At 43.8% G+C, this 26,063-nt stretch overlaps 1 protein-coding gene and 1 long non-coding RNA gene across 2 annotated transcripts in view; both read right to left on the reverse strand.

Moving 5' to 3' along the window:
• Positions 1–55: 55 nt before the first annotated feature.
• LOC128564724 (uncharacterized) overlaps positions 56–26,063 on the reverse strand; it is a 65,687-nt gene continuing 39,679 nt past the window's right edge. Inside the window, exons 2-3 of the long non-coding RNA XR_008374145.1 lie at positions 2,485–2,605; positions 56–234 (exon numbers count right to left, since the gene is read on the reverse strand). This is a non-coding gene — a long non-coding RNA (uncharacterized LOC128564724). The remainder of the gene's footprint in view (positions 235–2,484; positions 2,606–26,063) is intronic.
• On the reverse strand, positions 3,742–5,028 carry LOC128564723 (PRELI domain containing protein 3B-like). The gene has a single exon (XM_053560464.1). The coding sequence runs from the start codon at positions 5,009–5,011 to the stop codon at positions 4,406–4,408; it is 606 nt and encodes a 201-aa protein (XP_053416439.1). The 5' UTR covers positions 5,012–5,028; the 3' UTR covers positions 3,742–4,405.

The raw sequence follows: 26,063 nt of genomic DNA on the forward strand, positions 1-26,063 counted from the left end.
TAAGGGAAAAGATATTCTCCCCTGCCAGCATCCCAAAAGTGAAAGGTACCTGGGAGGTTGCTTCGTCCAACTCTGCCTCACACAGAATCCTCTTAAGCACCCCAGAGGAACTGGACAGCTGGCCTCCCCTAGACCCCTCTAGGGAAGAGGAGCTCACTGCCTCTGCAAGCTGCCATTCTGCTTTGGAAACATCCAAGGGCTAGATGTAACCTGGAACCAGCCACTCTGAAACTTCTGCAAAGAAGAAAAACAACTAAAAATAAATGATTTGGGTTAGGTCACATGCTGGGAAATTCTGCAGAAGTTCAAAGGTAATTAAAAAGGTTGTCTCTTTGCCTTTTTTTTTCAGTAGACATCAATTTACCCACATAAATGAAAAAGTATAAATAATCACACTGTATCTTTTGATCACATTCCCAGGGTTTCTTTCCTCTGGCAGAAACAGTAAATACCTAGAGAGCAGTGACTCTTCAACGTTTTGGACTCAGCCCTTTCTATGCTTCAGAATTATTATGGGCCCTGAAGGCTTTTTGTGTTTCTGAGTTGTACCTATTAATATTTAACAAATTAGAAACTTAAACTAAGAAAATCTTTGGTTATTTATTAATTCACTTAAAAATAATTTTTTAAGATCCATAACATCTTAATATAAATAAAATATTTTTATGAAAAATAGCCATATTTTCCAAAAGCAAACTGTATATACAGCAAGAATAGTGGTACTGTTTTTCATTTCTAGGAATCTCTTGGATTTCTAGCTTAGGAGATAATAGCTGGATTCTCATATCTGCTTCTGTACTCAATCTGTCGTGATACCAATGTCACGCTGTGTCTGGAAGACGCCACAGTACATATTAATAATATTATTATTAAAATAGTTTTGACCTCTGAGACCCTAGAAAGGGGTCTCAAGCAACTAAGACCAGCTATCCTACATATAATATGTGGTGACAGGTGCCAGGTGGAAATGTAGGGTCCCTCGTTCAGAAATCCTAATGAATTTCAAGAGAGCCATAGCATTGCAGAGCATAGCAGAGCATTAAGCTGAGTTCTCCTGAACATAAGGCCCTGTGTGTCTGGACAGTTCTTATGGCAACCTCAGTGGTCCTGAGCACATGTTGACAATTGCAGCTGTATTGTTGTGCTTGGACCTTGAGCCAAATGAGTCACTTAGGGCAACCAGCGTACACCAAGCTGATAAAAAGTTAGGAGCGTGCGTGTGTATGTGTGAGCTACTGAGGCACTATGTATAAGTGTTTTTGAGTAATAACATGTGCCTAACAAGATAAAAGCATAACTCCTGCAGGTTTTTCCCCTTGGCACCTACCAGAAAGCCTTCCTCCCTTATCCAGCCTGTTATTGCACACTGACCACACACAGGTGCGCACAAACACAAACACCCCTGTCGAGCTGTTGGACTGCACCCCTCGTGTGCCAAGTGGCTGCACACCAGATAGTCAGATGCTTGTCACAGTTTCCTGTTTTGTGTTTTTATTGTGGTTTTAGGCTTTGATCAGCAAAACTGATATCTGTAGTTCCCATTTTCCTGTTTGGTGCCTTATACATACTAGGCGCTCGAAGCATTTGCTAAATTGAATTGCTCTGCTGATTTGGAAAAATTCTACCTATTAAACGCTGCTAACAACTAATGGTCGGCAGCATGAACATATCATTTGGTCCTCCTTCCTGAGAGCTAGACACTTAGGGAGATCAGCAGTACCACTAGGAACAGGTGAACTTGTGTGATCTACAGCAACAAGCCAGCTGGACTCCATGATGCTCCTGAGACTCAGGTATGAATGTGTCTAACAAAGGACATAAGATTTCTGGACTATTTAAAATAATGCCCTAGAATCCAGCCATCCAATTAGTACGTTTAAATGGCAATTACACACATTTATAAATATAATGCTATAATTCTGGTCAAGTCACCTCTCTGTCCAGGACAGAAGGAAGTAACGGTGGCCAGTCTCCCACTCCAAGACATAATCTTACAATAGGATTATTAATCTTTCACCTAAAATGCAAGAACTGCTCCAAGCACAAAGGACCCCAGGATCTTTAGCTCATATCTGCCACTCTCCAAATAAGGAAACCGAAGCTCAGAGACATGAAGCATCTTATTTATCCGAGATCAAACAGCTTTTTAATAGCAGCACTGGACTCAAATCCAGTTCCAACAATTAGATCATGGACTATCCACACCAGGAGACTATGGGCCTGCAAATGAGTGTGGATCCAGATTACTGAAAAAATGACTGCTTTATCAAGGATTATCAAAAAGTAAAGCCCAAAACAGCTTCTCCAAATCCAGCCAGACTCCACACCCCTCTACTAGTCCCTTGACCACCATCCTTTTCTAGATGTTTATTTGAAATATCTTTCCTCCCTTTTCAGTGTCTTCACCCTCTTCCCCCGCCCCACAAGCCCCTTTTTCTTACTTCCACTGTGTTTTTATCACCTTGGAGAGAAGAGGAAACAAACCTTTATGTGACTGGCTACTCCTTGGGGTTGTAATTCTATTTTTTGTCTCTCCAGTTACTGCCAAACTTGGAAGTGATGTATAGGCAGACCTTGGACATACTGCAGGCTTGGTTCCACACCACTGCAATAAAGCATATAGATCACAATGAAGTGAGTCATATAATGTCTTTGGCTCCCTAGTGTCTATGAAACTTATGTTCATACTATATTGGAATCTATTAAGTGTGTAATAGCATTATTTCTAAACCATGTATAGAGCTTGATTTAAAAATACTTCACAGCTAAAAAATACTAACAATCATCTGAGCTTTTAGTAAGTCATAATGTTTTTGCTGGTAGAGCATATTGCCTCGATGTTGAGGACTGACTAGGGTGACGGGTTGCTGAAGGTTAAGGTGGCTGTGGCAATTTCTTAAAGTAAAACAACAATGAAGTTTTCCACATCAATCAACTCTTCCTTTCGTGAACTATTTCTTGGTAGCGTGTGATGCTGTTGGATAGCATTTTACCCATAGTAGAACTTCTTTCAGGAATTGGAGTTGATCCTCTCAGACCCTACTGCTGCTTCATCAACTAAGTTTATGTATATTCTAAATCCTGGGTTGTCATTTCAGCAATGTCCACAGCACCTTCACCAGGAGTAGATTCCATCTCAAAAAACCACCCTCTTTACTCATCCATAAGAAACAACTCCTTGTCTGTTCAACATTGATCATGAGATGGTACCAATTGGGTCACATCTTCCAACATCACTTCTAATTCTAGTTCTATTACTATTTCTACCATGTCTGCAGTCACTTCCTCCACTGAAGTCTTAAACACCCTCAAAGTCATTCATGAGGGTTAAAATCAACTTCTAAACACCTGTTAACGTTGATATGTTGGCCTCCTCCTATGAATCACAAATGTTCTTAATGGTACCTAAGATGGTGAATCCTTTCCAGAGATGTTTTCAATTTACTTTCCCCAGCTCCATCAGAGGAATCTATGGCAGCTACAATCTTATAAAATGCATTTCTTTAATAAGAAGACATGAAAGTTGAAATGCCTCCTTGATTGATGGGCTGTAGAATGGATGTTGTGTTAGCAGGCATGAGAACAATGTTAATCTCCTTCTATATCTCCATCAGCATGATCCGAGTGCTTGGGTGAACAGGGACCTTGTCGATGAGCAGTAATATTTTTTGGAATCACTTATTCTTTTCTGAGCAGTGGTTCTCAACAAGGGGCTTAGAATATTTGTTTTTTTTTTTTTGAAGGTAACACAGCACCTTTACTAAGTCAGAAAGCTTTGGCAAATCAATACAGTACCCTTTAATACAATAAAATCATACTTTTGTTGGAGCCATGTATTACTTTAGAGGTAATTTTCATACCCAAAATATTTAAGTACAAAACTAAAACACTGTGGTTTTTAATGGTGGTTTGTAGCAGAGCAAGTTACTTTATACAAAATACTATCTTTTAAAAGTCCATAATTTCTCCTTGTAAAGTGAGTTCCGTCATGCAGCTGCTGAAGTTTCCAGCAGCAGGTGATCGTGTGTATAGAAGAGGTGGCTCTGCTTTGTTCTGGGGTTGGTCCAAAGCCAGGTAGAGCTCCAGTGCATAAAGCCTTAAAATTCTACCTTCGGAAATTAAATTTCAATACCAATTTCCAAGTACTTAAAAAAACTGTTAAATTTTCACATAGACACTGGAACCCTCAAAATTAGACAGTCATTTCAAACAACACTAATTTCAGATGATCCCTTTTATTTAGAAGCCCTGCATCTCTGTTTTGATGAAAAGTCATATAGCCTTACATCAGCTTATTAAAAAAAAATTATACCTAAAATATAGTTGTATTTTTTAAATAACAAATAAATATATTGCGAGCTTGTAGAGACCTGGTGGACCCAACATTATCTACAAACTTTCATTATCATTTTTCTACAAATGCTGCCGCTGCCATCGGAGTCCTTATGCTTCCTCTTGCTGAAGCTGTCAGTTCTTCAATCTCAGCATTTAATTTATGTATTACCCATTCCATTGCTTCTCGGCCTTTACTAGCATTTGAAGATGTGGTACTTGCCATGAGTCCTTCAAGGTAACTGCTAAGGCTGACTCCTTTCACAGTGATTATGGCTTCTTGAGTCAAAATAGTTTTTTCTGGGTCCTGAGGATGTGGTTTGTATATAAGTCTCTCATCTACGGAAACCTTATTTGTAAATGAAATATTAGTAGATTTAAGTTCCATTGTCTTCTCTACAGGATCAACTACAGAATGTTCTTGCACGTATGTTTTGATTCTTGCTGCACCAATAAGAGACTTCACAATGGAAGGCAGTCCCCATTCTGTGCTGAGAAGTCTATGGCTGTGCAACTTTCCAGAGTGATCTGTGTGTCTGTCCAACACATCAACTCCAACCACACTTGGGTTCATAGGGTTTGGGTATTTCTGCATCGCAGCTGTTGTGACAGTTTCCCATGGGTGGTCAAAGACGTGCTCCGAAGTCCAGATCTTCATGGTGCTAGGGGCCTGCGCCATGTCCGGGCAGCGCTAGGTGACCAGAATATTTGTTAAAACATACTATCAACAGATGTACTGTTATACAGGCTTGTTGTTTCATTTGTAGAGAACAGGCAGAGTATATTTAGTAATAATTTACCATTCTTGAAATAGTTAACAAGCATTGGTTTCAACTTAAAATCACCAGGGGCATTAGTCCTGAATAAGAGAGTCGGCCTATCCAAGGAAGCGTTGACTTCTATGTAGCTATGAAAGTCTTAGATACCATCTTGCAACAGAAGACTGTTTTGTCTATAGTAGAAAATCTGTTGTGTAATGTAGCCACCTCCCTCAATTGTCTTCGCTAGATCTTCCAGATAAGCTTCTGTAACTTCTATAGCAGCACTTGCTGCTTCACCTTGTGCTTTTACCTTATAGAATCAACTTCTTCCCTTAAACTTCATGAACCAACCTCTGCCAGCTTCAAACTTGTCTTCAGCAGCCTCCTCGCCTCTCTCAGCCTTTATAGACTGAAGAGAAATAGGGCCTTAGAGGAATGTCATGGCTGGTTTGATCTTCTATCCAAGCACTGGAACTTTCTCCCATATAAGCAACACAGCATTCATGTGTCCCTGCACGTGTTTATTGGAGTGGCTTGTTTAATTTCCTTCAAGAACTTTACCTTGCACTCACAACTTGGCTAACTATTCAGCACAAGAGGCCAAACTTTCGACTATCTCAGTGTTTGACATGCCTGTCTCACTAAGCTTAATCATTTCTTTCTAGTTTTGGTTTTAAAGTGAGAGACATGCAAATATTCCTTTCACTTGAACACTGCAAGGCCATTATAGGGTTATTAGTTGGTCTGATTTCAATATCGTTATGTCTCAGGGACTAGGGGAGCCTGAGGAGAGAGAGAGAGATGAGGGAATGGCCTGTGAGTGGAGCCTTCAGAGCACACATATTAAGTTCACTGTCTAACATGGGTGCACTATGTGGTGCCCCAAAACAATTACAATAGTTACATCAAAGATCACTGATCACCATGTTTTACCATAATAGGTAAAATGACAATGAAAAAGTTTCAAGTACTATGAGAATTGGCAAAATGAAAAACAAAGTGAGCACAGCTATTGGAAAAATGGCACCAATGGACTCACTCCATGCTGGGTTGCCACAAACCTTCAGTTTCTAAAAAGTGTGGTATCCGTGAAACATAATAAAACAAAGAGCAACAAAATGAGGTATGCCTGCAGACACTGAAGTCCTCCCTCTCCTCACCTCTCTCTGGTAAACACTGAGGTCCTCCCATCCCTCACCTCTCTCCTGTAAACACTGAACTCCTCCCATCCCTCACCTCTCTCCTGTAAACACTGAACTCCTCCCATCCCTCACCTCTCTCCTGTAAACACTGAACTCCTCCCATCCCTCACCTCTCTCCTGTAAACACTGAACTCCTCCCATCCCTCACCTCTCTCCTGTAAACACTGAACTCCTCCCATCCCTCACCTCTCTCCTGTAAACACTGAGGTTCTCCCATCCCTCATCTCTCTCCTGTAAACACTGAAGTCCTCCCATCCCCCACCTCTCTCCTGTAAAAACTGAACTCCTCTCATCCCTCACCTCTCTCCTGTAAACACTGAACTCTTCCCATCCCTCACCTCTCTCCTGTAAACACTGAGGTCCTCCCATCCCCCCACCTCTCTCCTGTAAACACTGAACTCTTCCCATCCCTCACCTCTCTCCTGTAAACACTGAACTCTTCCCATCCCTCACCTCTCTCCTGTAAACACTGAGGTCCTCCCATCCCTCACCTCTCTCCTGTAAACACTGAGGTCCTCCCATCCCCCCACCTCTCTCCTGTAAACACTGATCTCTTCCCATCCCTCACCTTTCTCCTGTAAACACTGAACTCTTCCCATCCCTCACCTCTCTCCTGTAAACACTGAGGTCCTCCCATCCCTCACCTCTCTCCTGTAAACACTGAGGTCCTCCCATCCCTCACCTCACTCACCTCCCTTAAGCCAGTGCAGACTGGCTGCCAGTGCTTTACAGAAACTACCCACTCAAAGGCCAATGATGTGTTTTCGCTACATGAAATGGCTTCCACCTGGTCATAAGTCTCCTTGACATTAACAACCATGCTGCCCTAATGGTGACAGTTGTTGTAATAATACAGGAGCTTTCAAGATACATAAAAGTAGGTCAAGTGTTCAAAGCTTATTTGTAAATTCAATAGTTAAAAAGCCTGTGCTCTGGGGTCACATTGCTTTATTCAAATCTTGCTTCTGTGAATGACTTGCTGGCTCCCTTAAGCACATTGTGCCTCAGTGTCCATGTCTGTAAAATGGGAATATAACACTACCTCAGTCACAGAGTCTTGTGGAAGCCCATGCAATGCACTTAGAACAGTCTGGCACATCTGGTACGCTCAATAAACATGTTGTTGTGGATGTCGTGTTTGTAAGTCCAAGGTAAGCAAAAAGAGATTAAGCGTGCAGTCCCCACTCACACACCCACCAAGTAGAAGTGTTTGTTTAGGCTCTGAAGTCGATGTTTCTTCTTGCAACTGTAAAATACTCCTCTCTTGGACATCCTTCCTTACCAACGATCAACTTGTAAACCTATCAAGGCAGCTGATGCCCTCTCTCCTGATGGTCTCCACAAATACTACCTATCTCAGGGAGTCATGCGCTTCATACCCAGTCACCTGTGATTCATTTTAATGAGGTACAATTCAAATGAACCTGAAACTCATGGCTTGCAACAGTCACCGCCCCACAGCACTTTCTCCAAGTTAAGCCTTTGCATTCTTCAACCCTTATGTCATCTGAAATTGATCTGAGCTCCAGCCATGTATTCCAGATAGTTTTCCGATTTACTCTTCACTTTTCATTGCCTCTGGCTAATGACTGTCTTGTGTATAAAAGCTTGACATTTTTCCCATACTGTATGATTCTCTCTTTGTTCTACATTATCACTACCACGCCATCATCATCATAAAGGAAGACATTTCTTGGGCGCTCACTATGTGCCGACCTCATTTGTAAGTATTTCATAAATATCATCATCCCCACCGTCCAACGCTTCACCGCAAAGGCACATGCAACAATTCTGCATTTTCTCACTTTCAATTTTAAAAAATGACCTCTACTTTCATTATGAGTGAACATTTCTTTAATCCAACACATTCCTCTCAGCGCTTCTGTGAGTATAGGAAATAACAGGCTTAGTAAAATCTACACTACCTCAAAACCAACCACATACACAACTGATGAGCCATCCATAAGGGCCAAAGCCAAAATAACGGCTCCAGTGACTTACTCCAACCTTTGAGGGCGGTTGATGTTCTTTTGCCTGGAAAACAACTTTGTACCTAATTATAAAATAGTACAAACCAAAAGATGGCTAGAGAAGCTTTTGGCGATTTGCTGTTTACCAGGTGCCAGGCACTGTGCCAAGAGCTTTGTATGCATTATATTATTTAATCTTGAAAACAATCATGAGGTGACTATTGTTAGGATCTCCATTCTATAGGTAAGGAAACCAAGGTTAAGAGAGTGATGTGCCCAAGTCTTTATAAGCCACGATTCAAACACGGGTGCACCGGATCTGAAGTCTGTGTCTTAACCACTGCGACAGCGCTCTCTCAGCTTCCCAGACACTTCTGACAGTTGATTCTTTGCCTTCTGTGGCTTCTCTCTCTTTTTCCCCTTTCCCCATGGGACTCTTGAAGTCCTAGTGAGGGCCAGACATTTTCACAGCATTGATGAGCCTGACTTTAAACCCTCTGTAGTCCAACTCATTCACTCCTGTCTCCCTAAAGACTCCCAGCACAGAGTACATAAAGAAGCCAGAGCTGCTGGATGAATGAACAAATCATCTTTCTAAAGAGCACTTGGAAGATATTTCTCATTTAATTCTCAGCGAATGATGTAAGAGCTTCAGCCTTTATGATTTTAAGGTTTTCTTAGACCTACATGATGCTGAAGTGTATCAATGTCAGACAATGGTTCTCAGCTGGGGTGATTTTGTCCCTCCATATCCACTCTTCTGGGGACATTTTGCAGTGTCTGGAGACATTTTTAAATGTCCAGAGCATGGGGAGAAGATGACGATGACAACTAGCAGCAAGAATGCTTCTAAACATCATAGGATCCAAAGTCATCCACAGCCAAGAGCTATTGGGCCCAAAATGTCAAGAGTGTTAAGGTGAACCTGGGAATGCTGCTACCAGGGTTTGTTCTTCCTAAAACAAGTGTCCTGGTGGCTGAGGAGGGCCGAGGGTGCATTAGTCCCACTGTTTATCTCAGTGCCACGTATTACAACCCAGGGTTAGTATCACCCTCTGAGCCAAAAGGAAGGAACAGGGAAAAATTGGGGACCCAGCCTGAGGACGGAGGGATCTAACTGCCCTCCCCAAAGCCGGGTCCTGACATGAGTTACTACTGCAGACAAGTGGCTTGACCTCTCTGGGCTCAACTTCTCATCTGTAAAGGGGAGAGGAGAGGAGGGGAGAAGAGAGGAAGGGAGAGGAGGGAAGTAGAGAGTAGAGGAGGGGAGAGGAGAGGAGGGGAGAGGACGGGACAGGAGAGGAGGAGAGAGGACGAGAGAGGAGGGGAGAGGAGAGGAGAGGAGAGGAAGGGACAGGAGGGGAGAGGAGGGGAGAGGAGGGGAGGAAGAGGAGAGAAGGGGAGAGGACGGGACAGGAGAGGAGGAGAGAGGAGGAGAGAGGAGGGGAGGGGAGAGGAGAGGAGAGGAAAGGAGAGGAGGGGAGAGGTGGGGAGGAAGAGGAGAGAAGGGGAGAGGAAGGGTCAGGAGAGGAGGAGAGAGGACAGGAGAGGAGGGGAGAGGAGAGGAAGGGAGAGGAGGGGAGGAGAGAGGAGAAGAGGGGAGAGGACAGGACAGGAGAGGAGGGGAGAGGAGGGGAGAGGAGAGGAAGGGAGAAGAGGGGAGAGGAGGGGAGGAAGAGGAGAGAAGGGGTGAGGAAAGGACAGGAGAGGAGGAGAGAGGAAGGGAGAGAAGGAGAGGAAGGGAGAGGAGGGCAGGAGAGAGGAGAGGAGGGGAGAGGATGGGACAGGAGAGGAGGAGAGAGCACGGGAGAGGAGGGGAGAAGAGAGGAGAGAAGTGAGGGGAGGGGAGAGGAGGGGAGAAGAGAGGAGGAGAGGGGAGCAGAGAGAAGAGGAGTGGAGCTGAGCCCTTCTGGCTCTAAAGCTCTCTAGTTTTAACAAATTTTCAAAACTGGAACTGTTTTGTTGTTGTTAACCTATCATTCTGCTTCATATCCCATCCCAAGTTAAGCTTTATCTTCATCTTCAAAAACTTCTTGCAATTGCCCATGTCACTTCACCACCTCCTCCTCCCCACTACCCCCACACACACACTCACGTGCACACACACATGCACACTCTCACTCCCTCTACCCAGGGAATATCACCACCTGGATTACAAGTCGTTCCCAATCAACCAATAGACCTCTTCTTCTCCAGGGTTAACTTTTTAACCTGGGTTCCCAGTAGCCCCTCACATGTGACCTAAGGTACATTTTCTCTCCTCCCGCTATGCTCTCTCCATCTTCCCTGGAGAGCCACTCACACCACGCTTTAGGTTCCTTCCTCCAGGGAGGTCTCTCCGAAGTAAAGAACAGCCCCTTCTTTGCTCACCTGCAGTGCTGGGTGCCATTTTCCTCTTGTAATTCCCACCGCCCCTTCCCTGCAGCTAGGAGAGCACTAACCCTGGTAACAGAGCTGGGCACTCAGCGATTGGTAAGGCTCACCTCACCAGCAGGGCACGGGTTTAGAAAGAATAAATCATACGCTAACAATGTGTTCAGGCATCACACGGGCCACAGAGGGGGAAGGTGTGCCTGGAACACGCCGTGAGGGGCGGGGGAGAAAGCTCATTGTTCTTGCTTGCCACAGAGAGGGCACCATGGGATTCTGGAGGAAGAACAGAAGGCCCCTTGCCTGCCTTCCAGTGAACAATGGAGCAGACGGAAGCAGGACGCTTGGCCCCTGGACTTCCCGCAGGAAACCTGGGTCCTGCTTGGGCCTCCTGTTTCCCCTCCCTCACTGGCCCTGGGTGGAATCCAGGTGAGTGATCAGCCTGTTTAGTAAACAGATGCCAGAAAGTGGCAAGTGAAAGCCCATACAGATATTTTTTTACCTTTAACTTAGTTGCTTTGAGAAAGAACATTTTTTTTTAAATCTGCAGTTCATGAGAGAGAAATGCTGAAGGTGTTTGACTTCAAATGTACCCTGCACCTGCTGTGCGCCTGGTGCCCAATACCTGCTTGGTGTTGAGAGGATAGGAAAGAATTGGCCTCTCAGTATACTGGGAGGGTCTTGGGCTAGCTAGTTTTCTGACATTGGTTTACTGTCGGGGATATTAGATGTTAACTCTCTGTGAAGACATCTGGCACCATTCTGACACATGGCAATCTCCTTGAATCTGGTATCTATTATTAGTTTTTAATTTGCCTTTTATTAAAATCTATTCGTGTGAAAACACATTATGACAGAGATCCAGCTCTCTCAGATCTTACTTCCAGCTATGGCTGTGATGCAGCCATGTGAGAAGATTCATCTCTAACACAAAACAATTCAGCGTAGAATCATCAGCCCAAGTGGCCAAGGCAGACTGAAGTGCCCAGAAGCTCCCAGAAGGAGATACCTACATGGTTGTAAGAAGCAGGGCTTGAGTTGGTTGAAAGAAGAGCAGGATTTGGGTACACAGAAAGGTGGAGCTGAGAACGCCAGGCTTGGGATATTGGGTCACCTCCAGTCTGTATCCTTCATGTTACGCTCCAGGCAACTTACTTGCACCCACGGGGTCTTTGGTACATCATCTTCCCTATTAAATAGAATGACGGATACGGTGAAGTCTGCTTTACAGATGAGAAACTGAAGGCCAGAGACAGTCACGCGCCCAAACCATCAGCTTGGTTTTGTCCAAGAAGACCATGGGGTAAAATGTTGTGAGCTTAGGAGGGCAGGCCTGTCAAACACAGCTACAGAAGTAAACTGAAAGAGTCATCGGGCAGTGGTGGCAGTAACAGCCACGGACAAACCACGAACATTCACTGAGCACTTAACCGATTGTGCCAGGCATCATGGAAAGTGCTGCACGGCATTGACTCATTTGATTCTCATCATAGCAAGGCGAAATAGGTATTGTTACCATTATCTTATTATCTCTCTTTTACAGAGGGAAAAGGGAGGCTTGGAGAGATTTAGAAACTTTCCCCAAGGTTACAAACCCAGGTCTGTACACTCCAAAGCTCAGGCCCTGAAACCCCATAAGAACTCTTTTTTTTTTTTGACTTTGGAGTCCTGCAGAGAACAGGTTCAGCTGGCATATTTTAGAATGGGGGTCATGTAGGGCTCTCGGAAACCCCCGATAGCTGGACTATCCTCCGTTTGATGACAAGGGATGGATGTCAGTGGTTCAGGGCCTGCAGTTTGGGTAAAGGTTCCATTGTCCCCTCTGGGATGTGGGGGCAGCTTTGGCACCCCCTAGGCCCCCTCTCTTCTTCAGCCTAAGCATGCTCTACTTCTCTCGACAGTTCTTCCACACCCTCGCCTTCCTGGCCTCTGTCTGCAACAATCATTTAGTTTCTTCATGCCTGACTTACACCCCAGCACCTCAAAATCAAAAAAGAGCCTTGGACTCTCTTTTGTCCCAGGTGCAAAAAATAGTGGAACGTCCCCTCCATTTATCAGAAAATCTTACTTTCATTATTATTATTATTAGTCTTTTAGCAACTGCTAGTTTCTCTGGAGCTTGTGGTTGACCAAAACCCCCTTAAATCAAGTCAAAACGGTCCTACTCCACAGGCAAAAGCATTGTTATATAGTTGGAAATTCCCAATACTTAATTATTTCATTTTAGGAGTTGGAAAATGAAATCGCAAAAGCAATAAACATGTTTTGTTTCAAATCAAAGAAAATAGAAATGAAGAAAGAAGAAATGATCACCCCACTCTCCATGGTACCCCTTTTCTCCCTAAGATAAGCAGTATTAACAGTTTGGAGTCTTTACAAAACAAATGCACGATATAAAGGCTGTTTTCAAAAATATTATGCTATGGGCCAGGTATCTGTGAATTGTGGCCTACAGACTAAATCTGACCACTGCCTACTTTTATAAATAAAGTTTTATTGGAACACAGCCACGCCTATTCTTTTGTGTATCATCTGTGGCTGCTTTTGGGCTACGATCACTGAGTTGGGTAGTTGTGAAAAAAACCATGTGGCCCACAAAGCCTAAAATATTTACCATGCAACCCTTTTCAGGAAATGTTTTCCTATTCCTCTCCGAAGAACTATACTCCAACTTGGTTTTTCTGCTTAAGAAATTAACCACGGACATCCTTTAAGTCACTGCATATAAATCTAACATTCTTTTAAAAGCTATCCAGTATTTATAATATGAATGAACCACTGTTTATGATTTCACTATTGACAGACATTCAAATTATTTTCTGGTTTCTGCCACCATGCTGTCACAAACATCTATTTTTAAAATTCTTCAGAAGAGATTATACGAGACATCATTGGAGATCTCAAGAGAAATACAGCCCTAATCTCTAACGCCATGCTCCCTCTGTGCCAATAAGCTCTGCCCAGCAGCAGCAGGTATGGCCAGCCATCAGTGTTGCCAGTTTCCCCATGGGTGGGATTAAACTTTTAGGAAAGGGAGTATGTCTCCGGTGGAAACCTTGTCTAGATAGATTCACCTGGATGCGTCCCAGCTTTTCTGCTGTGCCACAGAGGTTTCAGCTGGGCAGCTGCTCTCTGGTTCTCAATTCACCCACACCTCCCACTAAGCCCTGTGTCCAGGACTAGGCCACCCACTTCATATCCTGGCGGGGTTTCTGCAATTGACAAGGCAAGAGGCACTTTGGCACAGAAGAGAAGGAGTTGGGGTGAGGGGAGAGGATGCTTTTGATCCTGGAAATGGAAGAAATGTACACAGATCCCTTGTTTCTCATTTTTCTCACAGTCCCCCGAAATCTATAGATCATGTCTCCCCAAAGGATACAGCTGCTTTTTTTCTGTGTAGATTTTGCATATGTTCAGGGCTTGCACAGATTTCCTGAAGTTGCTATCTCTGTGGCTCGGTCCCTAAGTTAACAGCCCTAGCTCAGGTGCACTGCAGTCATGCTCCTTACTGTAGTGTAAGACACAGGGTATTTCTCTGGGAGTCATTAACAATTCCTTTCCTCGCATGACTGGCTGTATGCCTGCCATTCCAAAACCTTCCTCAGGCTGGCAGCCACGTGCCTCCCTCTTCCTCTGGCCATCCTGTTTGGGAAGATCAACTCATTTCCCCAGTGCTCAGACCACCTCTCACTGGCACAGGACGCCAGCACACATCCCACCAGCAGACACCTTTCTGCTACCGCCCTCACCCTGACCTGTCTCCTCACATCCATCGCAAGCCCATACTGGAAAGACCCCTTTCTCTCTAGCCCTTGGCCATCTGGAACAGTCTTCCGGAACATTCCTGAAAACTGATTTTCCTTTCTGGCCCCTGTCCCTAAATTTGATGATTTTGTTGTTGCTAACAAAGCAAACTTGGCAAAAATGCTACCCAAATGCTACCTACATTCATTGAGCAAGAAGGAGCTCCACTGGTGTTTGTGCTGCCCTCTACTGGGTAGAAAAGTAGCACTCAATAAACCTGACAGCTGGGCAGTCCATTTTCGTAACAACAACAACATAATGGTTTTCATTTATCTTGATGTTTAGTCTCAGCCTTAGAAAGTAATGCTTGTCTGTGCTACTTACAAAGACAGAGTATGATGTGGTCTATTTTAATGCCTCATAATGTCCATTAAACTGTACTTACCCTTTGACCCAGTAATATCCTTTCCAGAAGTCTGCCCTGATAAAAGAGTAAGTCAAGAGGTTACCTTCAGAGACGCCCATCTTGCTGTTATCAATGGTAGCAAGAAGTCCAAAGTTACATGTCTAACAACAGGTGTTGTGACGTAGCCATAGAATGGAATATTATGTTCACCTTAAAAATTACGTTAATGAAGATTTTTTTTTTAATAATATGAAGGAATAGTTACAACATGTTAAGTAAGAAAGGCACAAAACCCTAAGTGCTGTGCAATCCCAAAGAAATGTGCGTGGAAATAAGTCTGAGAGTAATACACCAAGGCTTACTAGGAATTTCTCCGAATTGTAGAAATTAGGTTATTTTGTACATTCATATATTTTCCAGTTTCCCTGTGAGCATGTGGTATTTTTAAAATCAAGATTTAATCAAGAATTAAATGACCTAGATTTATATCCTGACTTTGCATCCTTGGACAAGTGATTGGAGCCCTTCAGACCTGTTTCCTCAATAGGAGGTACAGGTGATAATGGTGCCTACATCACAGAGCTGTTGTGGGTCTCCAATGTGCCCGATGTTATGCACGTGTCCTGTTCTTAGACTCTTTCTGGTAAGCGGTGGAAGCCACTATAAAGTTTGATGGGTGAGGGTTGGCTGTTCTCCTACCACCTGAAAGCAAGCCTTAGTCCAAATCTCCCTCCCTACTAACTTTCCCTAAACTTCAATTGCTGAGCAGGAATAAGGTCGCTCTTACAATCTGTATTGCATACTCAGGGACATCTTTGTTCCCTGACTTTTTAGTGGTTCAGACCAACCTCCACCTTGCATGAAAGGATTCCCAAGGTCACAGAAACAGTATTTCAGAGATAGCATTGTGGGACCCTGACAGACAGCCTCAGGCAACCAAGAGATCCTCCACATTGATAGATAGAGGAATGTGTAGAGGTCAAGACTTATTTATTTATTTTTTTACTGTTATTTGCATTTATTTTATGTTGCATCTGCTCCTGTGCCATAAGTTTTTGTTTCTTCAGTTTCTTCTGGGTTATCTTTTTCTTCTGTGCACCTTCCTCTTCTGATTTTGGAACAATTTGGTCCTTTTCAGTAAGGATCATCTCTGTGTGGCAGGGGGAGCTCGTGTATGGGTCATTGGGACCATGAGCTCTGTAATTTCAGCGATGCACCTTGGGTGCTTCGTTCACCCAGATATGCTCAATGACCTGAGAATCTACCTCTAAACCCTTAAGTTCAGCACTCCTCTCTGTAAATTTAAGCATGCGCAGCAAAAATTTTGCCCTCTTTTTGGGCCACCAACCCTGTGTCCAGCACCACCGTTTGGCCAGGGCATACCTACCAACTCCACCATTGTAATGCTATAACAGTTTCTTTAAAGTGACATCTTTCAGATACTTGGTGGCTTTTTGTACGTGCACACCCTTGATGGCCTGTGCAGTTTCACGTGTGTTCCTAAAGTGAACGTGAAGAATTGAACCTCTTGACCTACATGATTTTGTGGGGTTTTCTGGGTCAAGTGAATAGTGAAGCATTTTCCAAGGTCACCTCAGTTCACTTAGGGGAACGGCAAGACCCCTTATATACTTTTCACTCTGGGTGGAGGTGTCAACCTATACATCTTGATTCTCACTCGCTGAGTGCAATGGAGAGCCCCTTTCTGACATTCACTATGCCTATCAATGTTCTACTGACCTCACCAATGAAATCACATTTCTGACATTTAGTTTGCTAATTAGAAAACATGAGTGTTTCTCTAATGTTATGGTAGCTGAAGCACTTAAAACAGTTCTGAAATAATGCTAGCTGACCACCCCTGGACAGGGGATACCTGGTTAGAATGATAGCTGCCCATGGGATATAATCTTAAATGATACGCACAAATATCTTACAGTCTGCGCTCAAGCCTTTTACAGAGAATTGCACAGATAATACTTGTAAAGCAAGAAAAACAGTCTCTGTCACTTCTAAGCACCCCACAACTAAATGGTTATTAAGTCTGATGCAAAAATTCTAGGTTGTTGCATATTCTGAACTTAGTGTTTCCTACACGTATATCCATTGATTTTGTCTCTTTCTTTTTTCCAACATTTGAAACAATTCTCAACATATTTCTGATTAACTTGTAATTCTGAGACAGATCCTGCAAGCCACTCACAACTTGGTCCCGAAGGAACCATTTTGGGGTCTTTGCCCAGTGGCCTTTGAGATCGTCAGCTCTTTATACTGAGTGGTGAGTCTCTGTGAGCTGCCAGTCATCATAGAACCTTTTGAAGTCTGCTCTACCCAATGCCCAGCACACAGTCCCTAGCATGTGGCTCAGATTTAACAAATACCTGCAGGTGTTTGAAAAAAGGCTATGGGAAAAAACCAACATGCCAACATGCTGGAGGCAATCAATGTAAGAGAAAGAGTTTTGTTTTTAGTTTCCATGAATTTATTTTTTCACATTCCTTCCCCAAATGTGGCCATGTGTAATGGGAAAACCAAACTTAAACCAAACTGGATGGTAAAGGATCTCAGGTCAGAACACTGAGGAAACTGTCAGTCCTGACCCTGAGGTTCCTAGGGCAGAACGGGGGCCCCACTCCACCCCACTTCCAGGCCTCATTGCACCCCAGGGATCCCCATTAGGAGGCCTCCTTTGGTATTCTGAGAGCTCTCCATTCAGGGAGGTTTTATCAGAGAAATCAAATCAGAAAGCACTTGGCTCAGATAACAGGATTAATGAACATTCTTCTCCTTCTGCAAACAACTGAGGTGGGCGGAGTCCCACCCGGGGCTGACTGGGGCAGGCCTGGCACACTCTTAGAGATGCCTGGGATTTCCTGAAGTCATTTCTTTCTGCCAAGCACTAGGTTTCTCTGGGGATGATGTATTAGAATAATAGTCCCCTTTGTTCTCATGGGGCATGATTTTTCCTCCTGCCTATCCCACTGGTTTCTACCTTTACATTTCCAGGTTGGTGTTGATAGACTGAACCTGGTCTGCCCAGTAAAGCTAGTGGTAATAACAGAAGCTAGGGTTTACAGAGACTTCACTGTGGCCTGGGAGTAAGCCATGGACTTGGCATTCACAAATTCACCTGTAGGGAGCCTTCATAGGAAAGGGGGTGGGCATGGGAGTGGGCATCACTCACTGTCCACCCACCTTGACCCTGTGGCATCAGCCCCAAAGATCTGCCTCCAACAAGACATTCAGGAGCAATGGCTGTTACCGAAGATGTCATGCAGAGACAGGCTCAAAATCACAATGTAAATGACAGAGCAGTAACTTAAAGAAATCTCCATTCACTGTCTCCTTCCACTGCTACCAAACGTTTCTTTCCTTTTCCAGTTGTCTCTTCATTTCTCCTTGTTCTCATCTCCACCTTCAGACTCTACAGGCCCTGGAATAGTCCAGAGCCATTAAGTACTGCCTCTCAGCTGGCAGAGTGTCCCAGTGTCTCAGCATAGGGAACACTAGCTTAGCCCACAGAGCCCGAGAACTTGGCCTCAAGTGCTTCTCTAGTGGGGAGGGGCTTCTTGGCAAATTCCAGCCATTGCTTGTCTGATGCAATCCTCACAACATGAGTGAGAGGGCAGGGCTCTGCACTCCTGTCGGTCCCATTTTTGTTCAGCAAGAAACAAGCTCTGAGGTTTACTTGCCCAGAGACACTTGGCCAGATTCTGAATCGGGATCTTCAGAGCCATGGGTGGCCCTCCTGGCTCTGTGGCCACATATCTTGGTCAGCCCCAGATGGTCCCGGTTTAAGCCTGTGTTCTTCGGTCTCAATAGCACCCTGGTCTGGACTCTGATGATGGTCCTGACTATGGTAGAGGCTTGTCCACAGCACCTGCTGCCCAGAAGCACTCAATGAAAATCTTCAGCTTCCAGGTTGGTCATGGGACAGCCGTCATCCCCCTGAACCAGCCAGACTCCCTCTGCCTCTGAATTTATGGAGGCTTCCAAATGAAACTGACTTGAGCCCAAGCGTACAAAGAGGACTCAGTTTCCTGTGACCGTTATGCAGGTACTCAACCAAATTAATCTCTCTCTGTGTGGGACAGGTTCCATTTATCACACTGAGAACTCCACAGTCCAGGGGGCCTCAGACAGGCCTGGAAACCAATGTGGATGCCACATGAGGGCCAGGATGCTTGCTCAGCCTAGTGTTACATTTCATACCTGCCTCCCCAACCCACCTGTCTCCCCAGGAGCAAATCAGGGATTGAGATGGATTACACTTGTTTACGGGCTAATGTTTCAAGTGAGAGTTGGATAGAGGCTTAATAGAATTAATTAACTGTCCATTCCAAGGGAGATAAGGGAAAGCTCTCTCTACCACAGCTGGCTCTGAGATGGCCCCAGGAACAATGCCAGTTGCTCACTTGGGTTCCTTTTACTGCCCTGATCTCTAGAGCAAGTTCAACTTTGTTCAGAGCAATAAGGAAAAACAGCCTTTTCCTGCTTGCATGTCATTTGTATAGGAAATCAACTCCGGGGATTTTTGCATTTTTGATGTGTCAGCGTTAGTCAGCACAGGGGTCAGGAACAGATCCTCGCCCTGCTTTTAGAGCAGGGACACAAATTGCAATATCTGCATTGAGAGGTGAACAGTGCAGAGGCCAGAATGTTGGGATGCGAGCTCCCACTGCTGGTGTGAGCCCCAATCTATAAGGCAGTACCCCTGGATAGTACTTCTCCCAAAGGTAACTGAAGTGACAAAAAGCCAGCCACCTAGAACAGTGTTTGACACGTAGTGTCACATACAAGAGCACTTCATGCCTTTATTATTAGTAATATTTGTGGCAGACAAGGAAGGAAAATGAATGTGGCTATAGGAGTCCAAATAATAGGCAGGAGAGGACTGTGCCACTTAGCACATGCACCATCTGAACGCAGGGCCATACAGACCCAGGGTTTCCAAAAACTTTCAGTTTTTCAAAAGAAGCCAAAAAATCTGAATTTTGTGCACCCTCTAATTTGTAAATGCTGACAGTGAATTTTAAAACTGAATTGTTTTTATCATGTCCGCAGGAGGATCAGACAACCAAAGGAAAGAGAGGGGACAAAAGTTTGGCAGCAGCTGAGACTTGCTTTACAAGTATTATCTGTGCAATTCTCTGTAAAAGGCTTGAGCGCAGACTGTAAGATATTTGTGCATATTATTTAAGATTACATCCCACGGGCAGCTATCATTCTAACCAGGTATCCCCTGTCCAGGGGTGGTCAGCTAGCATTATTTCAGAACTGTTTTAAGTGCTTCAGCTACCATAACATTAGAGAAACACTCATGTTTTCTAATTAGCAAACTAAATGTCAGAAATGTGATTTCATTGGTGAGGTCAGTAGCACATTGATAGGCATAGTGAATGTCAGAAAGGGGCTCTCCATTGCATTCAGCGAGTGAGAATCAAGATGTGTAGGTTGACACCTCCACCCAAAGTGAAAAGTACATAAGGGGTCTTGCCATTCCCCTAAGTGAACTGAGGTGACCTTGGAAAATGCTTCACTATTCACTTGACCCAGAAAACCCCACAAAATCATGTAGGTCAAGAGGTTCAATTCTTCACGTTCACTTTAGGAACACACGTGAAACTGCACAGGCCATCAAGGGTATGCAAGTACAAAAAGCCACCAAGTATCTGAAAGATGTCACTTTTCTTTGTTCAGCTTCTTATTGGAAGATCTATCCAACACTGCTAAAGGAGTGTTGAAATCTCTGACTATTATGGAGCTGGAGGAAATCAAGTTGCTCATGTCTGTTAGAGTTTTTCTTATAAATTGGGGCACATTCTGGTTGGGTGCATAAATATTGATAATTGAAATTTCATTATATTGAGTATTACCCTTAACAAATATGAAGTGACCATTCTTATCCTTCCTTAATTTTGTTGGTTTAAAGTCTATTGTATCTGCAAATAGAATTACAACACCTGCTTTTTTCTGATTACCATTTGCCTGAAATATTGATGACCATCCTTTCACCCTGAGTCTATATTTATCTTTTAAGGTAAGATGTGACTCTTGTATGCAGCAAATATCTGGCCTGAGTTTTTGTATCCAGTCAGCTAACCTGTGCCTCTTTAGAGGACAGTTTAAGCTATTCACATTAATGGAGAATATTGATAAGTCTGGTAAAATTTTGGGTATCGAGTTTTTCTAAAGTCCAGTGGACATTTTTAATCCTTTTGCCACTGTAGAAGTTGGAGTTTGATCAAAAGTTTCTGAGTGAGTTTACTTTTGTGGTAGAGGATTGAGCTGGTCATTATGGAGGATAGGTCTGATAATATCCTAAAGAGCTGATTTGGTTATGGCAAATTTCTTCAACATGTGAATGTCATTAAAGTATTTAATTTCTCCATCATAAATGAAACTCAGTGTAGTTTCATTTCCCTGGATACAGGATCTGGGGTTGAAAGTTATTTTGTTTTAGGAGATTAAAAGTCAATGACCACCCTCTTCTGGCTTGAAAAGTTTCAGCAGAGAGATCTGCAGTCATTCTAATATTCTTCCCTTTTTAGGCAATGGTTTTCTTATGTCTGACTACTTTCAGAATTTTCTCCTTCATATTAACTTTAGTGAAGTTAATTATGATGTACCTGGGGGATGTCTTATTTGGGTTGAGTCACGCTGGGGTTCTGAAAGTGTCTGCTATCTGAATTTCAGAATCTCTCGGCATGTCTGGAAAGTTCTCTTGCATAATTTCATGGAGAAGGGCCTCTGTGCCTTGCGAAGCCACTTCATCACTTTCAGGGATTCCAAGGAGGCAGATATTAGCCTTCGTCAAATTATCCCAGAGCTCTCTGAGAGAATGATCCATTTTTGCTCTCCATTTCTCTTCCTCTTTGAGAGTTTGGGAGCGTTCAAAAGCTCTGTCTTCAATGTCAGAAATCCTTTCTTCTGCTTGCTCCACTCTGTTACTGAGGGATTCTACTGTATTTTTCAGATCTTTGAGGACTGCAAATTCTTGCTTCAATGTTTCAAAATCTTCGGTGGTTTTGTCTTTAAATTTGTTGAATTCTTGAGACAACTTTTGAATTTCTTCTCAAATTTCTAATTCCAACTTTTGAATTGTTTCTTGAATTTCTAATTCCAAATTTTCTTCTTCCATTTTCTTTCTTCCATTCTATTAATCTTGTTTGCAATCCAAATTCTGAATTCTATTTCTGACATCTCGGCCAGCTGTTTATGAATGGGATCTTCAGTTACATCTGCTGTATCTTTCCTTGGGTGGGGGGGTGATCTACTCTGGTTATTCATGTTACCAGAGTTTTTCCGCTGATTCCACCCTATGATTATTTTTTACCATTTGACTTTTCCCCTGGAGCTTTGCCAAGGACCCATACAATGCTATGGCCTGAGAAACTGGGGACCTGTTTGGTGTGGTGGGGCTAAGTTGCTCTGTCTTGTTTTCAGCTGGCCTCTGTCTGACCCTAGTGAAACAGTTACTCTGGGTTGAAGTCTCAGCTGTGGAGAAATACCAGCAATTAAGTCACCCCACCCCCCACAGGCAACAATTGGAAAAGAAAAATCAAACCTTCCTACAACCACACACCCAGGGCACCACTTGGATAGTCCTAGAGCAATTGGCTCAGTTCAAAAGGTCCAAATCAATTGTCTCAATCAGCACTTGTCTCAGGTGGAAGAGTTTAAAAGGTCTCTGGGAACTAGATCACAGGGGTCTGCTGACAACTGAAATATGACTTGCACCTGCCTGAATCATAAGGAAATCTATATGTGCTCAACCAGGCTGCTGCTCTCTGCTTCTATCTGGCAAGGGGACGTGAGGCCTGACAACCTCAGGCGCTTGATGGAGGCTGGGGGATGTTCGCTCAGTTCCATCCTTGCCTCTGATTGATGTTACTGACCAAACAGAACAACTTTGCGGAATTTGTTTCTGTCCCAGCTAAATTCCCCTGCAGAAGAGAAGCTGTTTTAAGTTCCCAGAACCTGTGCCTCAGGCCCTGTCTTTGCTGCTGCAGGTTTGTATTTGCAGCACAGTTAGCTGTCAGTTCTAGCCTCCCGCCCTTCTTTGTCTAGGCTGATGATCCCTTGGGGGCCAGGTGTGTCTTTGGCTCAGTACAGTGATCCTCTGGGTCAGCCCCACCCTGGGAATCTGCGGCACTGTGCGTGCATTTTCTAGTCCCCGCACTCCACCAGGGCTGGTACCGCCTCAGGCAAACCCTTTTCTCACGGGGCCTGCATTTCCGTCCCAAATCTGTTCTGCCAGTGGTTGCCACCTGAGGAGATGCCCAGCCTCCTCTGGTTGCCCAGAGAGACAGGGGGTGTGATTCCAGAATATCCAGGGGTGAGCCCTACTGTTGCCCAAACGGCTGCTGCTCTGCACCTCAGGCCACCGCCACTCCAGTGTGGTTCCCTCTCAGCCAACTGTCCTCTCCTCACTCCCATGCTGCAGAATCAGCACTGACCAGCTACAGGCCAGGCCCTGTCCACACCCTTCAAGAAATCACCCAAGAATCTGTACTCCTGGGGGGCAGGGCTCCAGACCTCAGAGTGAGAGTGGAGGGGAGTGCTGGGAGCTCAGAATTGCAGGTAGAGAATATATACAGTTTTACACAGTTTTATGCCTGGCAGAAGAGGGCCATGGCACTCTAGTAGAGGAAGTATGTCCAGTTTTTAGAGGTTCTCTCCCATGGAGTATAATAGGACTTTTGAACTCTGCTTGTTTGTTTATGGGGTACTCCAAGCCGTTCTCATGGGGGAGGGGACTCCCATATGCTTGGTGATGGATTTTGTACCTTTTGTTTGTAACCTTGGGGTCGCAGTTTGCCTCGGGAGGGTTGATGTGCTTTCTTCAACCTTCTCTCTTGGTGCAGCTCTAATCCGCCAGGTTACTTGTGAAATTTCTGTCCTTTAACTCTCCTTCTGGATGGGAGCCTCTGGCTCCCCTCCAAGGGCGGGCCAGCAGGGCCCAGTGGAGCATGGGCAAAGGTAACAGCATCTTGGGCTTGCAGCAGGGATCAAGTGATAATCATTTAAATAAATGTCAGCTCTAATAAGAAATTCTCAAAGTATCTAATGGGTGCAGGTTTTAAAACCAAACACTGTGGGAAATATTAGGGTTTCAAGGAAAGGGCCCATATCTTACTCACTACAAAATCCCCAAACAGAGCATAATGCCTAATGCAGTGGTTCTCAACCTTCCTAATGCCCTGATGTATTTTCCTTGCGATGTACTTTCATTGTCACAAAGGGGTCACGATCCCTGAGAACCACCAGCCTAATGTAAGGAAGGAGGCTGACAAATTTTCCCTGAGACAGAGGCTGCTGTCCTCAGGGAATGCAAACAGAGGGATAGGGGTGGAGGCCCAGACATAAATGTATTAAAAATTAACAAGAAAAGATTTAAGCTATTCAAGTCATCAAATGAGGGAAATCCAAGGCAGAGGAGTGTGAATATCTGAACAAATCTTATAGACATTGCTAGTATAGTTCAGCTTCAGAAAAAGTCATTTCAGATCTGAGCTTGTGTCATGGAAACAAAGCTTGTGTCATAGATGAGAATCCAAAAAGCATTTCAAAAGAGGTGAGTAAACAAGAAGGGGACAAAATACTAGGTGTGTTTCAGAGACTATAAGTAAAGGGCTCAAAGGGGATAGAATGTTCAGAACTAGAAGTATGTGAAGGAAAACCTGAAAAACTGGATTGATACTTGAGTGAAAAAGGGCTTCAATGTTAGGCTATGGTAAAGACTAATAGATGTCTCCCATTCTTCTTTTTTAACAAAACATCTTGTTTATTTGCCCAGAATGGACTATATTTCTTAGCCTCACTGGTTGGTAGCTGGGTGTGGCCATGTAACAAAGTTCTAACCAGTAAGACATAAGGGAAATTTCTGTGTGCAAAATCTGGAATGCAGACACAATGGCTGGAACTTCAACAGCCATCTTAGATCATGGGGCAAAATGTTAAGGATGATGAAAAAGAAAGGAACCAAGGTCCTTGATGGCTTTATTAGCCCTGGACATCCCATTTCTGGACTGTTTCAAAGGAGAGAAACTTCTCTGTTGTTTAAGACACTATTATTCTGGGTCTGACTTGTGCCTGAACTTATTCCTAACTGATAAGCAAGGCAAAGACTTCCATCTTGTATCATGGAGCAGCTGGCAACTATTGGAAGTTTATGAACGGGTGAGTAACAAGATACATGTGCGGAGTGGAGGGGTAGAACACAGAACAGTATGGCATTGACTGTGCAGTAAGAGTGGGAGAGAGAGCCCAGCTGCGGAGACTCAGAGAGAAAGTTGAGTACAGTAATTTAGGCAAGGTTAATATGTGAGGATGTGCTGAAAACTGCTTTAGGGTAAAACCATCCTGAGAATTAAGATACAAAGTCCAAAATACACAAGAGTACTTTCTTAGTCCACGTGGGCTGCTATAATAGAATACCCCAGAGCATCAATCTATTGCTCACAATTCTGGGGGCTGGAAAGTCCAAGATCAAGGGGCCAGCAGAGTGGGTGCCTGGTGAAGGCTCGCTCGCTGCTTCATAGATGGCACCTCTTGCTATTGTCCCACATGGTGAAAGAGGGCAAAAGCAGGAAAGTGCAAACAGGCTCCCTGAAGCCCTTTTCTAGGATCACTAATATCATTCTAATACCATTGACTAGGACACCTAATTACCCCGGACGGGCCCCACTTCTTATACTCTCTCATTCGAACGTAGTTTTGACATATGAATTTAGATGAGACACCCACATTCAGATCATAGCAAATATGATGCACTCTGATGATGCTGAAAAAAGTTGCTTTTTAATTGGACTATCATTGATGTATTTGGTGGTTCAGGCCAGAGCAGAGAATACCAAGCAATACAATATAATATTTAAAAAGGAAGGCTCTTGATTTGGACAGCCTGGGCTCAAATCCTGACTTCTATATAATTACAAGCTTTGCAACGTTGGGCAAATTCTCTTACTCCTTTATGCCTTAATTTCTTCTTTATCTATATAATAACAGAGAGGATAACTTCCATGTCACCATCACTATAAAGATTAGAGGTGCACCATTTGTTTATTTACAGTTGTTTGTTGTATATCTGTAATGTGCCCCCCATATGCTGAAAAATACAGACATGGAAAAAACTGCTACCGAACAGAGGTCCCTATATAGTGAATGGGAAAGACAATAAGTAAATGGTGATATAATTTTTGCAGTGACAAGTGTTATGCAGCTTAGAAAAGTATGGTACATACTGTTTTGCTGGAGACATGCAAGAGAATTCTAC

The sequence above is a fragment of the Nycticebus coucang genome, chromosome 14, assembly GCF_027406575.1.
Source record: "Nycticebus coucang isolate mNycCou1 chromosome 14, mNycCou1.pri, whole genome shotgun sequence".
Lineage (NCBI taxonomy): Eukaryota > Metazoa > Chordata > Mammalia > Primates > Lorisidae > Nycticebus > Nycticebus coucang.